Here is a 15622-nt window from a genome sequence, read left to right as displayed (position 1 = left end):
CTCTAGGTCACAGGAATTGTATAGGTCATTAGGAGAAGGTTACCTACTGAGAGAGGGGAACATGGGCAAGTATTATAGCTTTTTCATGTGCTCAGATGTTTGTCCTATTTCTATTAATCTGTAAATGAAACTGTTCATTTTTCATGAAAACCACAACAATATGTATTTCTCATATCTCATCTTTAAGGATTTATATCCCACATTTCCAAAGTCAATCTATGTGACTATATCTGCTCCCTCCACTTCCTCTTCACACATTTACTGCTCAATTTCTTGCAATCTAGCTTCTCCCCCCATTGTTGTACCTCTCACTTTAAGGTCACCAAACTGCAAAAGCCAACCATTCCTGGAAGTAAACTGCTACAAGTACGGCGGCAGAGACGAGAGCTGGCTAGGGACTGAAGAGAGCACTAGCCTTGGCTAATGGAAAGGAGTTTTCTGCATAATTCGATGTTAGTTGTCTTTTTCTTTTTGGTTTTCTTTGGCATTTCCTAAGACTATCTCCTTAGTCCTCTTCTTATGCCCTCCCATTGCTTTAATTGTCATCTCTATACAGCCACTCCCATGGCTTTAATTATCATCTGTATGTCTGTGCCCTCTAATCTAAATATTCAAGTCCACATTTCTAAGTGCTTACTAGATATCTCCTTCAGGGTGTCTTGTATGTGCCTCACATTCAATATGTCAAAAACAAAACTCATCTTCCTCCTAAACCTTTCTTCTCTTCCCAATTTCTTTATTATTTCACTTTTCTGTTGCTTTTTGGTTTTAGTTGAACTTTTTCTTTTTCAAATAACAAGTATTTTAAATTAATCTTTTTCTCTATGCTTAACTGAAAAACAAGAACAACAAAAGTCTTTCAATATGTGTCTACAGAGTCTGGTAAAACAAATTCCCATATCAATCATGTCTGAAAATGTATGTCTCTATATTTTGAATTTATCATCTCACTTTCAGAAAGTGAGTGATATATCTCCTTCATTCCTTTGGACTTGAGGCTTATCATTAAATTGATCAGAGTCCTGTAGTCCCTCAGAATTCTTTTTCTCTATGTTTTTATCAGTGTTAAATGGTTCTTCTCACTCTGCATTAGAGAATAAAAAAATTCCCAGTGTCCACTGAAATTGTTCATTTAATCTTTTCTCATAGCATAATGATATTGCATTATATTTATATATCACAATTTATTTAGCCATTCCCATTTGTTTCTAATTTTGTCTACTGTGATGCATATATATATATATATATGTATATTTATCTATATGTGTGTGTGTATATATATTTTTTTCTTTCTTGATTTCTTTGTTGTATAGTAGTGGTATAGCTAGGTCAAAGGGTATACACAATTTAGTAAATTTCCAGGCATAGTTCCAAATTATTATCCAGAAAAGCTGGATGAGTTCACAGTTTCATCAACAGCCCATCCAACATTTGTTGTTTTCCTCATTTTTCATTGATGTAGAGCCACAAAGTTGCTTTAATTTTCATTTCTCTAATTATTAGTGATTTAGAACATTTTTTCATATGATTATTGATAGTTTGGATTTCTTCCTTTAAAAACTGCCTATTCAAATCCTTTAACCATTTATCTATTGGGAAATGGCTTTTAGTCTTATACATATGAAACCTAATTCTCCTCCCCAGCCCCAGGCTCTGCCTTAGTTAGAGATGGAAAGGTGGGACTTCTCAAAGTGTTCTTACAGTTTGTCTCTTGAAAATAGTTGCTGTGACTTTACATGTATAACCTATATCAAATTACCTTCTCAAAGAGGGTGGGTAGTTGAGGAGGAAGGAAAGGAGAAAATTTGGAACTCCAAGTTTTAAAAAATGAATGTTACAATTTTTTTTTACTTGTAACTGGGAAAAAAATAAAATACTAAAGAAAGGAAAAAAAGAAAATAGTTGCTGGAAGATAGCAGAGAAAAGTCAGTGACTCAACTGAGCTCTCCCCCAAACCCCTCCAAACACCTTTAAAAAATGCCATAAGACAATTTCTGGAATGGCAGAACCCGCAAAAAGATGGGATGAAATAACTTTCTAGCCAAAGACAATTCAGAAGGTTAGCAGAAAAGGTCTTTTGCATCTGGGTGAAAGTAGAGCACAGGGAGAAACAGTGACAATGATTGTTGATTCAGTTCTTAGCAGTTTCTCAGAGAAGCCAAAACACAGTCACTTTCTGATGTATTCTCTTAATATACCGAACTACAATCCGGAGAAAGGAAAACTTTAAGCTATACATTACAAGGACCTCTAGGAAAGCATCTTCTCTCCTTCGTGCTTGTCTCTGTCTCCTCTCTGTCTTTTTCCTTTCTCTGTCTTTCTTTCTCTCCTCTCCTCTTTCTCATTCTCTTTCTCTCTCTTTCTTTCTCTCTCCAACTCTCACCCCTGTTCTCCCTTGTGTCCCTTTTCAAAGAAATTTTTAAAGTGCCTCATTAGAAAAAGACTTCACTTTTCAGTTCATATCCTTCACAGATTCCTTCTTCTCTTCTCACACAGGAAGAGGTACACTCCCAGGGTTTTTAATACTGAGACCCCCTTCTATGCAGCCAATCCAACACTAACCAGAAGTCTAACTCATTAGTCTTTAAAACAAAACAAAAAAATACAGCTCTACATTTTGTGTTCCATTGTATTTTTGTTAAGTTTCTCTACTTTTTCTTCTATTTTCAGGATTTTTTTCCTTTAGCATTTGTTTCAGAGTCACTAGTTTTTTTCATTACATGCTTTGTTCATCACTCCTCTCTTTTTCCTGTTTTGTTAATGAAGCTCTCCTTTGTATCTCCAAAGAAGAGAACTTCAGGAAAGACTCACAACAAAGTCTAGAGCTATTGATTCACAGGTTCTCTTTCTGTCCTTTCCCATTGTGTGGTCCACACAATAGCATACAGTGGATCAGAATGCAATGAAAATAAGTTTATCTTTTTCTAGACACAAAACCATTGAAAAGTATATATGGCAAACAGGCATAGTTTAAAGTAAATAGTCTATTCAGGAGGGTAAGAGATGCCAGTTTTCCATGCAGCTATGAAGCAGGAAAGGAAGAGAGTGGAGAGGAGAAAATTTGACAAGTCCTATCAAAAACAGTTGAGGAAACAGCAAAATTCTGTCTAGACAGATCACTCCTCAAGCAGGTCAGTGAACCAGATAAGGTTCCAACTGCCCATTATTATATTCAGTTTGAGATAATAGTATCTTTTACTTGCAATTGTCTGTCATTGCTGTTAGCATATGTTTGCAAACCTGGGGCCTCTCATCTCTAAACATTTCTAAAGTTCCCCAAGTTTTCTCCATTCCATATTATTTCTACCTTCCATAATTCTAAAGTCCATCCTTCCATCTGGAAGTCCCTTTGTGAGTAAGGAGCAACCGTTTTCAGATACATAAATTATCCTCTGAACATTGCTTTAGCTTTGTCCCTAATGTTTGGATGTGCTGTTTTATTATTATAATCAATTAGAAATGACTTGATTGTACCATACTTTGTGGATCCAAGAAAATCCTAAATCCTAGCCTACAAAGAAGACTCATGTAGTTGGGCTGTGTTATAACATTTTAGGAGGAGAAAGATCAGTAGAATTAAAAATAGTCTTGGGCCCCAACACATGTTTGCCCCATAAGGGTCACTAATGTCTATCTTGGTGCAGAGGTACATGGCAGCTGCATGTGTTCTCACCCATATGACCTGAAAGAAGAATTCCTAGACTCCAAGTTCCTGGCCCCAACCATGGAAAGTCAGGGATAGAAGCTCACAGACTAAAAGATGGTGTCTGTGGAGAGGGGAGCAATATGTAATACTTCTGGGAATCCAGTTGTCTGAATATATTTGTTAATTTTTTAAAAAAATTAATATTTTTGGATGCCCTGTTCAATCAACTTTCCCTTCCATTTTAAAATAATATTTTGTTTTTCTCTAATTACATGTAAATTATTTACAATTCATTATTTTTAATTTTGAGTTCTGAATTTTCTCCCTTCCCTCACCTTCCCCATTCCTGTGATGATAAACAACTTGATATAGATTATACATGTGTAATCATACAACACATATTTCTATATTAGTCATGTTATACAAACCCAAAGAAAAAAACATGAAAATAATAAATGTCTGACAGAGTCCAGTACACAAAATTTATATCCCCCCTTTACTTTAAAAATAAAAAGCGTTCTTTTTATTTATCTTATTGGGATTATTATATCTATAGTCTTCCTGATTCTCTTTATTTCATTCTCCATCAGTTCACACATATCTTCTCATGTTTCTCTGAATTCCTTACAATTCATCATTTCCTACGACATAATATTCTAACATATTAATACTGCAGTTTATTCAGTCATGTCTTCATCGATGAGCATTCGCTTTGTTTTTAGGGCTTTTGCTAAAACAAAAAGTATTGCTGTAATATTGTGTTGTCTTTGGAACTTTTCTTTCTGTTGACTTCCTTGAGGTACATGCTTAGCAAATGGGATGCCTGGGTCTTATCATTACTTTACTGACATCAGCCTTTCTGATGAAATTTAACATATAGAGAAAGATGACTATGCTTCTTGAGTAGTATAGCTTTTCTAAGAAAAAAAGCAGTCAGTCATTTTACTCAAAGAAACTATTTTTGCTTAAAAATGACTATTAGATTTGAGAAATAATTGTTAACTTCAGGGAGAACAATTTCAGTTGAATGATGAGGTCAGAAGCTAGATTGGAATGGTTAGAAGTCTAAACAAAAGGAAAGTGAGCAGAGGCAGCAAAGGTACATAGTTTTTTCAAGAGATTTGCCTGTGAAAGGGAGGCAATATATATAGAATGATAGTTTGAGGGTATGGAAGAATCCAATGAAAGCTTTTTAAAGATGGGGCAAACCTGAGTATGTTTGAAGCAATAGGGAAGGAAGGAGGGGGAAAGAGAGACAGAGGTAGAGAAACAGAGAGAAAGATCTAAAAAGAGAGAGGGAGAGAGGAGGGAAAATGATTGAAGTTACAAGAGGTAATACATGCTTTTTAATAGTCACAGAGGCAATAAGCACAAGGTCAACCTGTGACCCACGTGTGACCACATGTGACCCTCAACACTCCCCAGTACAGCACCAACCACATTAAAATGAAATTGGGAAATATTTAACAAGATAAATAAAAATACAACAAAACATGGCTAACATTACATTTTAAAACCAAGTCATAGAGCTACAGGGATCTTTATGTATAGATTAATAGCTCTCTTTTCTTTTTGAGTATGACACCACTGATTAAAAAGAATCACCAAATGTCAAGGAAGAAGACGTTCAATTCAACTCAACCAACAATTGTTAAGTAAAGTACTACGTGTGCGGCACTATTCATTGGAATAAGATCAAGTCCTTGTCCTCCTCTATACCTTCAAAAGTTTACCTGTGGGCAGCTCCTCTATCCTAATTCATCCTTGAAGGTTGAGTTCCTAAGTGATGACAACTACAGGTTTACAGTACTCTATAGGTCTGTAATCCTAAATCTATAGTTTATGAGGCTCTATTGATGATTTTATATCCAAGTAATCCATTTCACACAATTAGCTCAAAACAAAGACACTTCCTTCAATGGCAGAGTATGAACAAACAACAAAACATTCCTCCAATAAAGTAAAGAATAATAATGATAAAAGTAAAAAAAATAATAAGAAAACATTCATCCTATAAAGTCTTACAAATACACAGCTTTGGTAGGAAGAATAGGTACATATATGGGGGCAGATCAGTAGAAAGGTATACATGTAAATAAATTAAGCAATTCATATCTCCAGCCCTGCAGGTCCCTATGCCCTTTCTCTTAATGTCCCCGCAAGGTTCCTTGCTGTCTGAATCATCTGTGCTAAGTGCATCACTCTGATGTCCCCATTATCTCTAGTCTCTGTCTTAGCTAAGATCTTGGTAAAGAGTACAACTCTGAACAACGTGAATGACTAGTATACAGATAGTGGCGTAAGAAATGATAAAAGAGATGATTTCAGAGGGAAGAGAAAAGAAGCAAGAGGACAATTTATACCAGGATAATACTATTGTAAGGAAAAATAACTCTGAAAGATTCTGAAAAAGCTCTGATCAAAACATGCCTCCAGAGGGCCTTTGATGAAGATTGTTACCCCTCTATTGATGTACGTGATGGACATATATTTTTGGACATGTGAACTATTTGCATTTATTTTTCTTCGTTATGCTCATTTGTTACAAGGATCTCTTCCCCTTTTGATTAATTTGGGTGGAAGGTCAGGGAGAAGCAGCTATTAGTAATGGCAAGGCCTAAAAAAGAAGGCTGTTGTAACATTTTAAAAATGCACAGAGAACGAAAGGAAGTTATGAAAGAAGCAGACAAGGTGGATAGTTTTTAAAGTAATGTATAGAATCTATTTAATACTTTTAAAAATGAGTTAAGAAATTCAGAATTTCATATAAAGTCTTTTTGTGTTCTGTCATGTGTATGAAAATGCTCTCTTTTTTAGTGTTCAAAATCAGAATTGAAAAATACACAGGAGAAAAACAGAATCAGAACTGTTAAAAAAAAATTGAATTGGACTTGAAGTTTTTCTCTTTCATTAAAATATTCTCTTCTCTCAACTCCAGATCAACACGTCTAAAACTGAACTCATCTTCCCCAGAAGGGCCAGTCCTTGATTCTGATCTCTTTGCCTTGTCCACTACTTTTAATAGATTTTCAAGTTATGTCAGCTTTTTTTCCAAAAGTGTCTCATGTGTCTTGTCTTTTCGATCCCCATTGATTTGATCCCTAATTCATATGCTTTTTAAATTATATCTCAGCTGTTGCAATAGCTTCTTAACTGGTCTTCCTGTCTCTGAGTTCTCCCCCTTCCAATCCTAGCTATTACTATTAGATTAATCTTCCTTAAGTGCCACTTTCATCATGTCATTCCTTTGATCAAATTTCAAATGGTACAACATTTCCTGTGATATAAAGTCCAAACGCTTTCACAGGGCTTTTAAAGTCCTCTTGAATATGGTCATAGCCTATCTTTTCAGCCTTATCTCCTATCTCTTCCATATATCTATTCTATACTCTAGACAAACTACACTAAACTTAGCCTTGACCATCTGCTCAAGTCACTTCCTCCTCAAAGAATACCTTGCATCATCCTAAAGTTGCCTGTTGAACTCCTATTTCTCTAAATGTCAACTCAAATACCATTTCCTCCACAAAGGTTTCCTTGATCACCTGAGCCAGAACTCTCTCCCTCCTGTAAAGTCCTATAGATTTTATCCTGTATCCTGTATCTTTCCTTTTGTTATAAATTCATATTATATTATTAGTTTATTATACATTCTTTGGGGACAGGGATTGATTCTTATTCATCTTTGTATCCCCCAAAGTGCCTAGCACATAGGGGATGCTCAAAAAATAAACTGATGAATGAATGGATGAAAATTAAGGGACTAGATCAACATTGTTATTTTTCTTAATTTGGTATAGTTAGAAAGAGTTATGAAATTTCTGCTTGGTAAAGATAAAGAAAATCTCAGTTTTCAAAAGGAAATTTGAACCTATATGCTTAGCTCCTTTTAACTTTTTCCAACATATTTTTTTTCTTTTTGAACATACCAGTTTAGCTTGGACACTGAATTGCTCTATATATGAATGAGTGTTAGCAGCTTACTTCATCATTTAAACCAGGAATAACTCTTGAGGGAATAATTCCATTTTCTTGGTCCATTGAATCTGGTAATTAGGGAAGTGGTTTTTGTGATGTGGTAATTTTTATGTTAGATACTAAACCCAGGTTATCCATTTATTTCATCAAGAGTCAACATATGGAAATGATTATTATCACTCTCAGTTGACTTAGACTTGAATGATTTTTCTGTTGTCCATAGACTAGTGCCCCACATTTATTGGGGATACAAAGAATAATTCAGTTATACAAACATTTATTGTCCACTGTCTGAAAAGTATTATGTTGGGACTGGTGAAAAGAAGATGAAAAACAACACAGTACTTACCTCAAAGAGTTAATGGTCCAATAGGGATGGTGTGACATGAGCATGAATAAGTGTGATACGGCATAAAATGTGATAGTGGCAATGGTAAGGTTCCTAGTTGTCTTCTCTTTATTTTTGTCCTTGCAGATCCTACCATTTCTTCAGATAGTAGCTTCAGGAAAAGGACAGGAATTATGAAGCATCTGGATTCTAGCAAGGAAGTTGGGGCACTTGAGGAAGATGGCTCTGTACCTAGGAATTAGCCCAGATGAATTAAATCCTTCCCTCCATGTCTCTCTCCCTTCCCCTTCCTTTACCTTTTCTTCTTTCTATTTTTCTTGGAATAGGGCATGTCTTTGTATATGTGCAAATATTAAAACATTGATGTTTTAATATATTCAATGTTTTTCCGGTGAAAATATGTTTACTTTGTTATGGTATGTGGCCTCATATTTTATATAGCTTAAGCTCTCAGATTTGACCTTCCGGTCCATTATGGGTAATAATAAGGATATAATAGATTTTTTAAAAATTATGTAATACCTTGACCTAGCTCTGATACCTCTTTGGCTGAATGCCATATATTGGGATTTCTTGAAATGAATATGTCATTGCATAGTACCCGATACGTATTCCTGCCCTATACTGTCTCTTTTTCTTAACCTTTTTATTGATTCCTGCTATGTAGAGCAAGTAGTTAGGAAAATTATTTCAACTGTCTGGGCTTCAACTTCCTTTTCTCTAGGTGAGCAATTGAGAAGGTCATTCCAAGTCTAGGAGTCTATGATTCTAGGCCAAAAAAAATGTCTTTTCTAATTAAGTTAAAGTGGGATTGAAGTAATAGGATTCATAAATGTGAAGTTAATATAATGTTATTGAGGATCATGAAAATTCTCTTATGAGCCTTTATCAGTGAATCTCAATCCTAAATAATAGTTTTTGGTAGATCAGACTTAATTGCAACCTTTTACTACATTGTAACCATCATGACTGAGAGTTATGTTTGTATTGGATAGGTTTTTCTCTAGTTAATGTATCATTTTAATACTGCACTGCTTCTTTCTATACTCAGTGGCTAATGAGGTTCATTTAGACCTAAGGCCAGGGTATTAAATTAGCTAGATTTTCCAGAATTAAACCCAGCAGTTATTTATTTATCATAACAGTTATTAAACAGTTATTTAATGTATTGTTGCCACTCGGACTGACTGTATCCACTCAATACATATCTAATTCCCAACAATAAAGAATACAATGTAGGAAAGTAAAAGATTGCATTTAGATCTGAAGTACCAGAAACTATTATTCAGGAGGGAGCTGCATTGGCAGAGGCTCACAAGATAGCTTTCATAATACTAAAAACATTAACTTCTTGCCTGTGCATCCTAGTAATTAAATATCATTTCTTTAACTTAAGAAGACATTTCTCCTTAACCTAGAATCATAGGTAGCTAGAACTGGAAGGACCATCTCTGTTCACCTACAGATAAGGAAACTGAGTCTGAGAGAGGTGAAATGACTAAGTACTAAGACTTAAAAATGAAATTATCTTAAAAGCACAAGAATGACTCGGTAGAAGCTCCTATCCTCTTTCTCTCCTTCTACATGATCAGTGAGGCTGATCACTGAGAAAAGCAGGAGATAATACTAAACTATATTTAATGATAAAATAATCTTATTCTTTCTAATTAAAACTGAGTTTTCTGATAAGAAGTTCATTGATTAAAATGTCCAGATTATATTATGTAATATACTAAAGTATAAATATAATGTAATAATATAAATAAATATATAAATCTTCTCTAGAAGAAGTGGGTACAAAATTATCAGATGTCTCATTTGCTTTCCTCTTTATATAGGTCTTTTGAAATTGATGCCAGTCTGTTTTCTAAACCTGCAAGAAAAAGCAAAAAAAAAAGCAATCAATCCTATTCCAAAAAGATGATTAAATGCAAGGAATAGGAGAAAGATCAACCTAACAGGGTTAGAAGGAATTTAAGTTAAGTTGTTAATGTTTCAGACAAAAAAAGAAAAAATTATCTTCCTCCTCATTCTTCATCTCTCCTATCCTCTAAAAGCAGGATTTAAGGCTTTTCAACCTGTCTCCTGTGCAACCTTGAATGTGAATTTAGGAGACTGGGCAAGCTATGCAGATTTGAACTGGGAATCAGTCCAAGGATAGGCAGCTCCCACTAAACTACCAAAATACAATGAGAGTGTTGGATGAGATCAACTTTAAGGTTTCTTTCAGCTCTAGATTTTATCAACTACCATGTTACAGCTCAAGAGATTCAGTAAACCTACTCTCCTTTGAACTGGTTTGAGAAGAATTTGGTAGTCTGTTATTTTCACTTGGCTATTATATATTTTTTCAAACTGGAAATAACTTTAGAGATCATGTAGCCAGTGTCTCTCTCTCTCTCTCTGTCTACACACAAATGCATGCACAAGCATATGTACACAATGTAAATATACATATATGTGTACATATATGTGAATATAAATGCCTATACATACATGTGTGTATAACCTAAATTCAAGCTTGGAGCATTTGCATGAGATTCTCTTAATTGGTGGAGAGAGTGATGATTCAGTACTGTGTTCCTGTATGAAGGTCAGAGTTGGCATGAGAGTTTGAGAGTAGAGAGACATTTTTCTTTTCTTCTGTTTTGAGAGAGGACACATTCAGTGGCAGACTTTCTTTTAAAAGACATTCCAGGAAGAGAAAAAAAATTTAGGAAGAAAGATGTGTAAAGAAATCCTGTTCAATATGTTCTGGATTTTCAGCTTGCTTCCCTAGAGATTTGGGGGAGTTTCTCCTTGGATGAGATCAAGTCTTCTCTCTTGATTGAGATTTCTCACTTCCAGTGGGAGAGGTCATTCACTGCATATTGTCTGTCATATTCTAATCTGTATAACTTTTCAGATTTCTGTTTGGATAAATGGATTTACTTGTTATTCACTATTTGTGATGGTCTTTTGTGTAACCAGCTTACTAGCATTTGTTGGGAAGAAATTAATTAAACCTTCAGATATAGGCTTGAGGATCTTCTTCTTTAAAGGATAGTGACCAGGAAAGCATCTTGATCCTAAGAAACAAACCATTCCCTTCAACTAGAAATATTTAGCTGTATCAGATAGCTACATTTCTACTTCCATTACCCCCTCTCTGAAGACAGCAAAATGGCCAGCCTCATGGCAACTTCTATTCCCTTCTAAACAGGAATCAAAGGCTTTCTTGGAAAGGAGTGAGCAAGATTCCAGAGATACTGATGCATGCTTCACCTTGAACTGTATTCAGACCATTCAAGTGGACAAACATGGACAACACCCATACCCTATATATGTGTATACACACATACATATCCTCTAAGTATAGGATATGTATGTATATCTATATATGTGTGTGGTCTTGGATTGAGAGAATAAGAATCAGTCAATAAGCACTTTATTAAGTACTTACAATGTGTCAGAGCTGGAGATACAAGAAAAGGGAAGAAAACAGTTCTTGTCCTCAAGGAGCTTACATTTTAATGAAGGAGTCAACATTTAAATAACTAGGTACTTAAGCTAGATCCTGGAGTGTGGAGGGGAGTAGAAGGTAGGAAGAGGGTAATGAAGAACTTTAAATGTCAAACATGAGAGTTTATATTTGATCCAGGATGGAATAGAGAGCCATTGAAACTCATTGAAGGCAGAGGTGGAATGGAATTACATAGTATGACCTATGCTTTAAAAAAATTACCTTGACTTATATGAACTGATGCTGAGTGAAAGGAGCAGAACCAGGAGATCACTGTACACAGTAACAGCCCCAGTGTGGGAGGAATTTTTCTGGTAGACTTAGCCCTTCACAGCAATGCAAGGACCTAAAACATTTCCAAAGGACTCTTGAGGCAAAATGCCATCCACATCTGGAGAAAGAACTATGGAATTGGAAAGCAGAATGAAGCACAATATTTTCTCTTATGTTGTGTTTTGTTTTGTTTGGGTTTTTCTTATGGTTTCTCCCATTCATTTTAATTCTTCTATGCAACATGACTAATATGAAAATATTTAGGTAATCAGATAGATGTATTTCTACTTTAATAAGAATGTATGTGTAGAACCTATATAAGATTGCATGCCGGCTCGGGGAGGGAGTGGGGAGAGAGGGGGAGAAAATCTAACACTTATGGAAGTTATTGTTGAAAACTGAAAACAAATAAATTTTAAAAAATTTAAAAATCACTTTGGTAGTTAAGTAGAGAATAAATTAGAGTTAGTTGAGACTTGAAGCAGGAGAACACTTAAATATTTATCACAATAATCTAGGCAAGAGGTGATGAAGGCCAGAATTGGGCCATGTGAGTGGAGAGAAGGGGGCACATATGTACCATGTGAGATACTCTGAAGATAGAAACAGCATGATTTATCAGTGACTGGCTATGTAAGGAAAGGGGGAGTGAGGAGTTGAGAATGACACTAAGGCTGCAAACCTGGATGATGGGGAGGATGGTAGTATTCTTGACAGTGATAGGGAAGTTTGGAAGAGGAAAAGGCCTGGGAGGTTAGATCATGAATTCAGTTTTGAACATATTGAGTTTGAGATGTTAAACAGGATATCCAGTGGGAGATATTCAAAAGGTGATGTGTGACTATTTTAGGATAAACCAGGGTCAGATACATACCTCTGACAAAGATCTCCACAAAGATGATGATTGAACCCTAGAGAGTTGAGGAGATCACCAAGTGAATAGGATAGAGCTTTGGGAGATACCCATGATTAGAAGGTATGATGTGAATAAAGATGCAGCAAAAGAGACTGAGGAAAGGTTGGACAGAAAGGAGGAGAATGAGGAGAGAGTAGCATCACAAAAATCTAGAGAGAAAGGAATCCCCAGGAAGATAAAGTGATCAACAGTATTAAATGCTGCTACAGATAAGGAGGATGAGAATGGTGATAAGTTCATTAGAATTGGCAACTAAAGAGAACAGTCTAAGTTAAATGGTGTGGTCAGAAGTCAAAAAGAAGGGTGGCATCTATGGCAAAGGTTATGTAGAGATAAAGGTCAGGGAGAGAAAAAGAAGTCAAGACAATGTCTGCACTGTTCCCTTCCTGGGATGGCTGCTGAGTTTGCCCACTCTGCTCAGAGGTTCTGAGATTTGATAGAATAATCAGTGGTCTCCACTGACTACTGACCAGGTAATTGATCCTGGGGGAAACATCAACCTTCTTGAGTTTCACTTTGCTTTGGATCTTGAGTTCTAGGACCCTGACTGCAAAGTGTCTGTCTCTTCATCTAGTATGCCAAAAACCCCATGGAAACTACGTAGTGACTCTCTTTTGCCTTCAAGGGGAACTTCCAGGAGAAACTATGCAAAATGTAAACTATGCATATCCTTGAACTCAGATCAAACAGGAGTAAAAATCTACTACATGCAATATTCCAGCATGTTTTCCTGCTAGCACCATTTTGCCAAAGTTATGTGGTTAATCCTTGATGAACTTGATCCAGTTCAAAAGAAGATGGAGTTAGCTAGTGGGCTAAAAGCTCAGTTCTATTTTTGACTAAGTAAATCCAAAAACCCATATACTCCTTAACAATAAATTGGTTCCACCCTTAGGAGAGCGGTAGATCTGAGAGCAGAAAGAAGTTAAATCTCTGGTGACTATAGAGAGCATGGCACTCAACAGTGGGGCATATGCAAACTGTCAAGGTGAGTATGGAACTTCTCAGTGTTAGTCACATATATGATACACACACATAAGTAAACACATGAATGCATACTTATAAACACATACACACATACATATGCATGTGCATATACCACATATAATTGAATGTTTTTCTGCATCTGTTGATATAGTCATATAGTTGATTATATTTATCATCAATGTCCATTCTTATAATAATTTTTACCTTCATATCGAACTATCCTTGTATTCCTGGCATACATTCTATTTTTTTTAACACATATTTGCACATTAATCATGATGTGAAAGAAGAATCAGAACAAAAAGGAAAAACCTCAGGAAAGAGAAAACAAAAGAAAAGAAAGAGAGAGAAAATAGTATGCTTCAATCTGCAATCAGATTCCATAGTTCTTTCTCTGGGTGTGGATAGCATTGTCCATCATGAGTCTATTGGAAGACTCATGAAAAGTCTCAAGAAGAGCTAAGTCTATCAAAGTTGGTCATTGAACACTGTTGCTGTTACTGTGTACAACATTCTCCTGGTTCTGCTCACTTCACATGGTATCAGTTCATGTAAGTTTTTCCAGGTATTTCTGAAATCCACCTGCTTATCATTTCTTTTCTTTCTTTTTTTTAAAAATTATTTTATTTGTTTTCAGTTTTCTACAGTCTTGTTCATAAATCTTAGATTTTCTTCCCCTCTCTACCTCCCCGAGATGGCATGCAATCTTATATGGGTTCTACACATACGTACTTATTAAATACATTTTCACATTAGTCAAGTTGCATGGAAGAATTAAAATGAATGGGAGAAACCATGAGAAAAACCCAAACAAAACAAAACATAACACAAGAGAAAATATTCTTCATCTTTCTGTTTTCCAGTTCCATAGTTCTTTCTCTGGATGTGGATGGCATTTTGCCTTAAGTCCTCTGAGAATGTTTTAGGTCCTTGCAATGTTGTAAAGGGCTAAGTCTGCCAGAAAAATTCCTCCCACACTGGGGTTGTTACTGTGTACAGTGATCTCCTGGTTCTACTCCTTTCACTTAGCATCAGTTCATATAAGTTCTTCCAGGCCTCTCTGAAGTCTTCCTGTTCATCATTTCTTATAGCACAATAGTATTCCATTACATTCATATACTACAACTTGTTTAGCCATTCCCCAATTGATGGGCATCCCCACAATTTTCAATTCTTTGCCACCACAAAATGAACTGCTTTAAATATTTTTGTACATGTGGGTCCTTTCCCCTTTTTTATGATTTTTTTGGGACACAAACCTAGTAGTAGTATTGCTGGATTAAAGGGTATGGCATACATTCTACTTGATCACAATGAATAAGTATAGAGACTAGACCTCTGATTTCATTGGTATAAGAAATTCTAGGATGAGGCAATTCCCTTTCCCAATCCACATTGGCATCGTCGCTGAAACTCAGAAAAACTTGGAGAGTTTCCAGAAGTACTGAGGATTTAAGTGACCTGCCCAGTTTCACACAAGCAGGCTATATTAGACACAGGTCTTATTTCCAGCTTTTTCTGGATTCAAGATCAGCTTTCTTTGTAGTCATTTTTAAAATATATTTTACTTGCCAGTGTTTTGTTTAACATTTATTTTCACTATTCATTAGTGATAGTGGTCTATAGTTCTCTTTCTTAGTCTTATATTTCCCTAGTTGGGGATCATGACCATAAATGCTTCACAGAAAAAAAAAGGGTGGATTTCCATGTTTCTTAGATTCTGAGTTGTCCAAGAGCTACTTGCTTGGTCCAGGGATTCCTTGACATTGTTCAAGAAATTCCTCCTCTGGGCCCAGGAGGCCAGGTCCAGGAATATCTCCATTAGTCTATTCCATTGTTTTCTGGCCCTAGAATTTCTCACTGTTCCACAATCACCAACAGCTTATCCTCTAGGAGAATGAATCTAAAACTTTCCTTATTTTAGCTCTGGTTATCTTAAACTCTTTAATGCTCTTTAATGCTTTCTTCAAT

At 35.6% G+C, this 15622-nt stretch overlaps 1 protein-coding gene across 4 annotated transcripts in view; it reads left to right on the top strand.

Moving 5' to 3' along the window:
• The window catches only part of ADA2 (adenosine deaminase 2), a 160528-nt gene that overhangs the window by 28828 nt on the left and 116078 nt on the right, over positions 1 to 15622 (top strand). The window contains exon 1 of one of the 4 annotated variants that reach the window (XM_072650150.1): positions 13555 to 13652. The exons of 1 other annotated variant lie outside the window; for it this stretch is intronic. In XM_072650150.1, coding sequence (XP_072506251.1) covers positions 13616 to 13652 — 37 coding nt within the window. In that variant the 5' untranslated portion in view covers positions 13555 to 13615. Of the gene's footprint in view, positions 1 to 13554; positions 13653 to 15622 lie in introns of those variants that run through there. 2 more of the 4 variants (XM_072650144.1, XM_072650143.1) reach the window with 2 other exon arrangements.

Source organism: Notamacropus eugenii, chromosome 3 (assembly GCF_028372415.1).
Source record: "Notamacropus eugenii isolate mMacEug1 chromosome 3, mMacEug1.pri_v2, whole genome shotgun sequence".
In the NCBI taxonomy this organism is placed as follows: Eukaryota; Metazoa; Chordata; class Mammalia; order Diprotodontia; family Macropodidae; genus Notamacropus; species Notamacropus eugenii.
The sequence above is the reverse complement of the archived record's forward strand: the minus strand, read 5'-3'. Positions and strand labels throughout refer to the sequence as shown.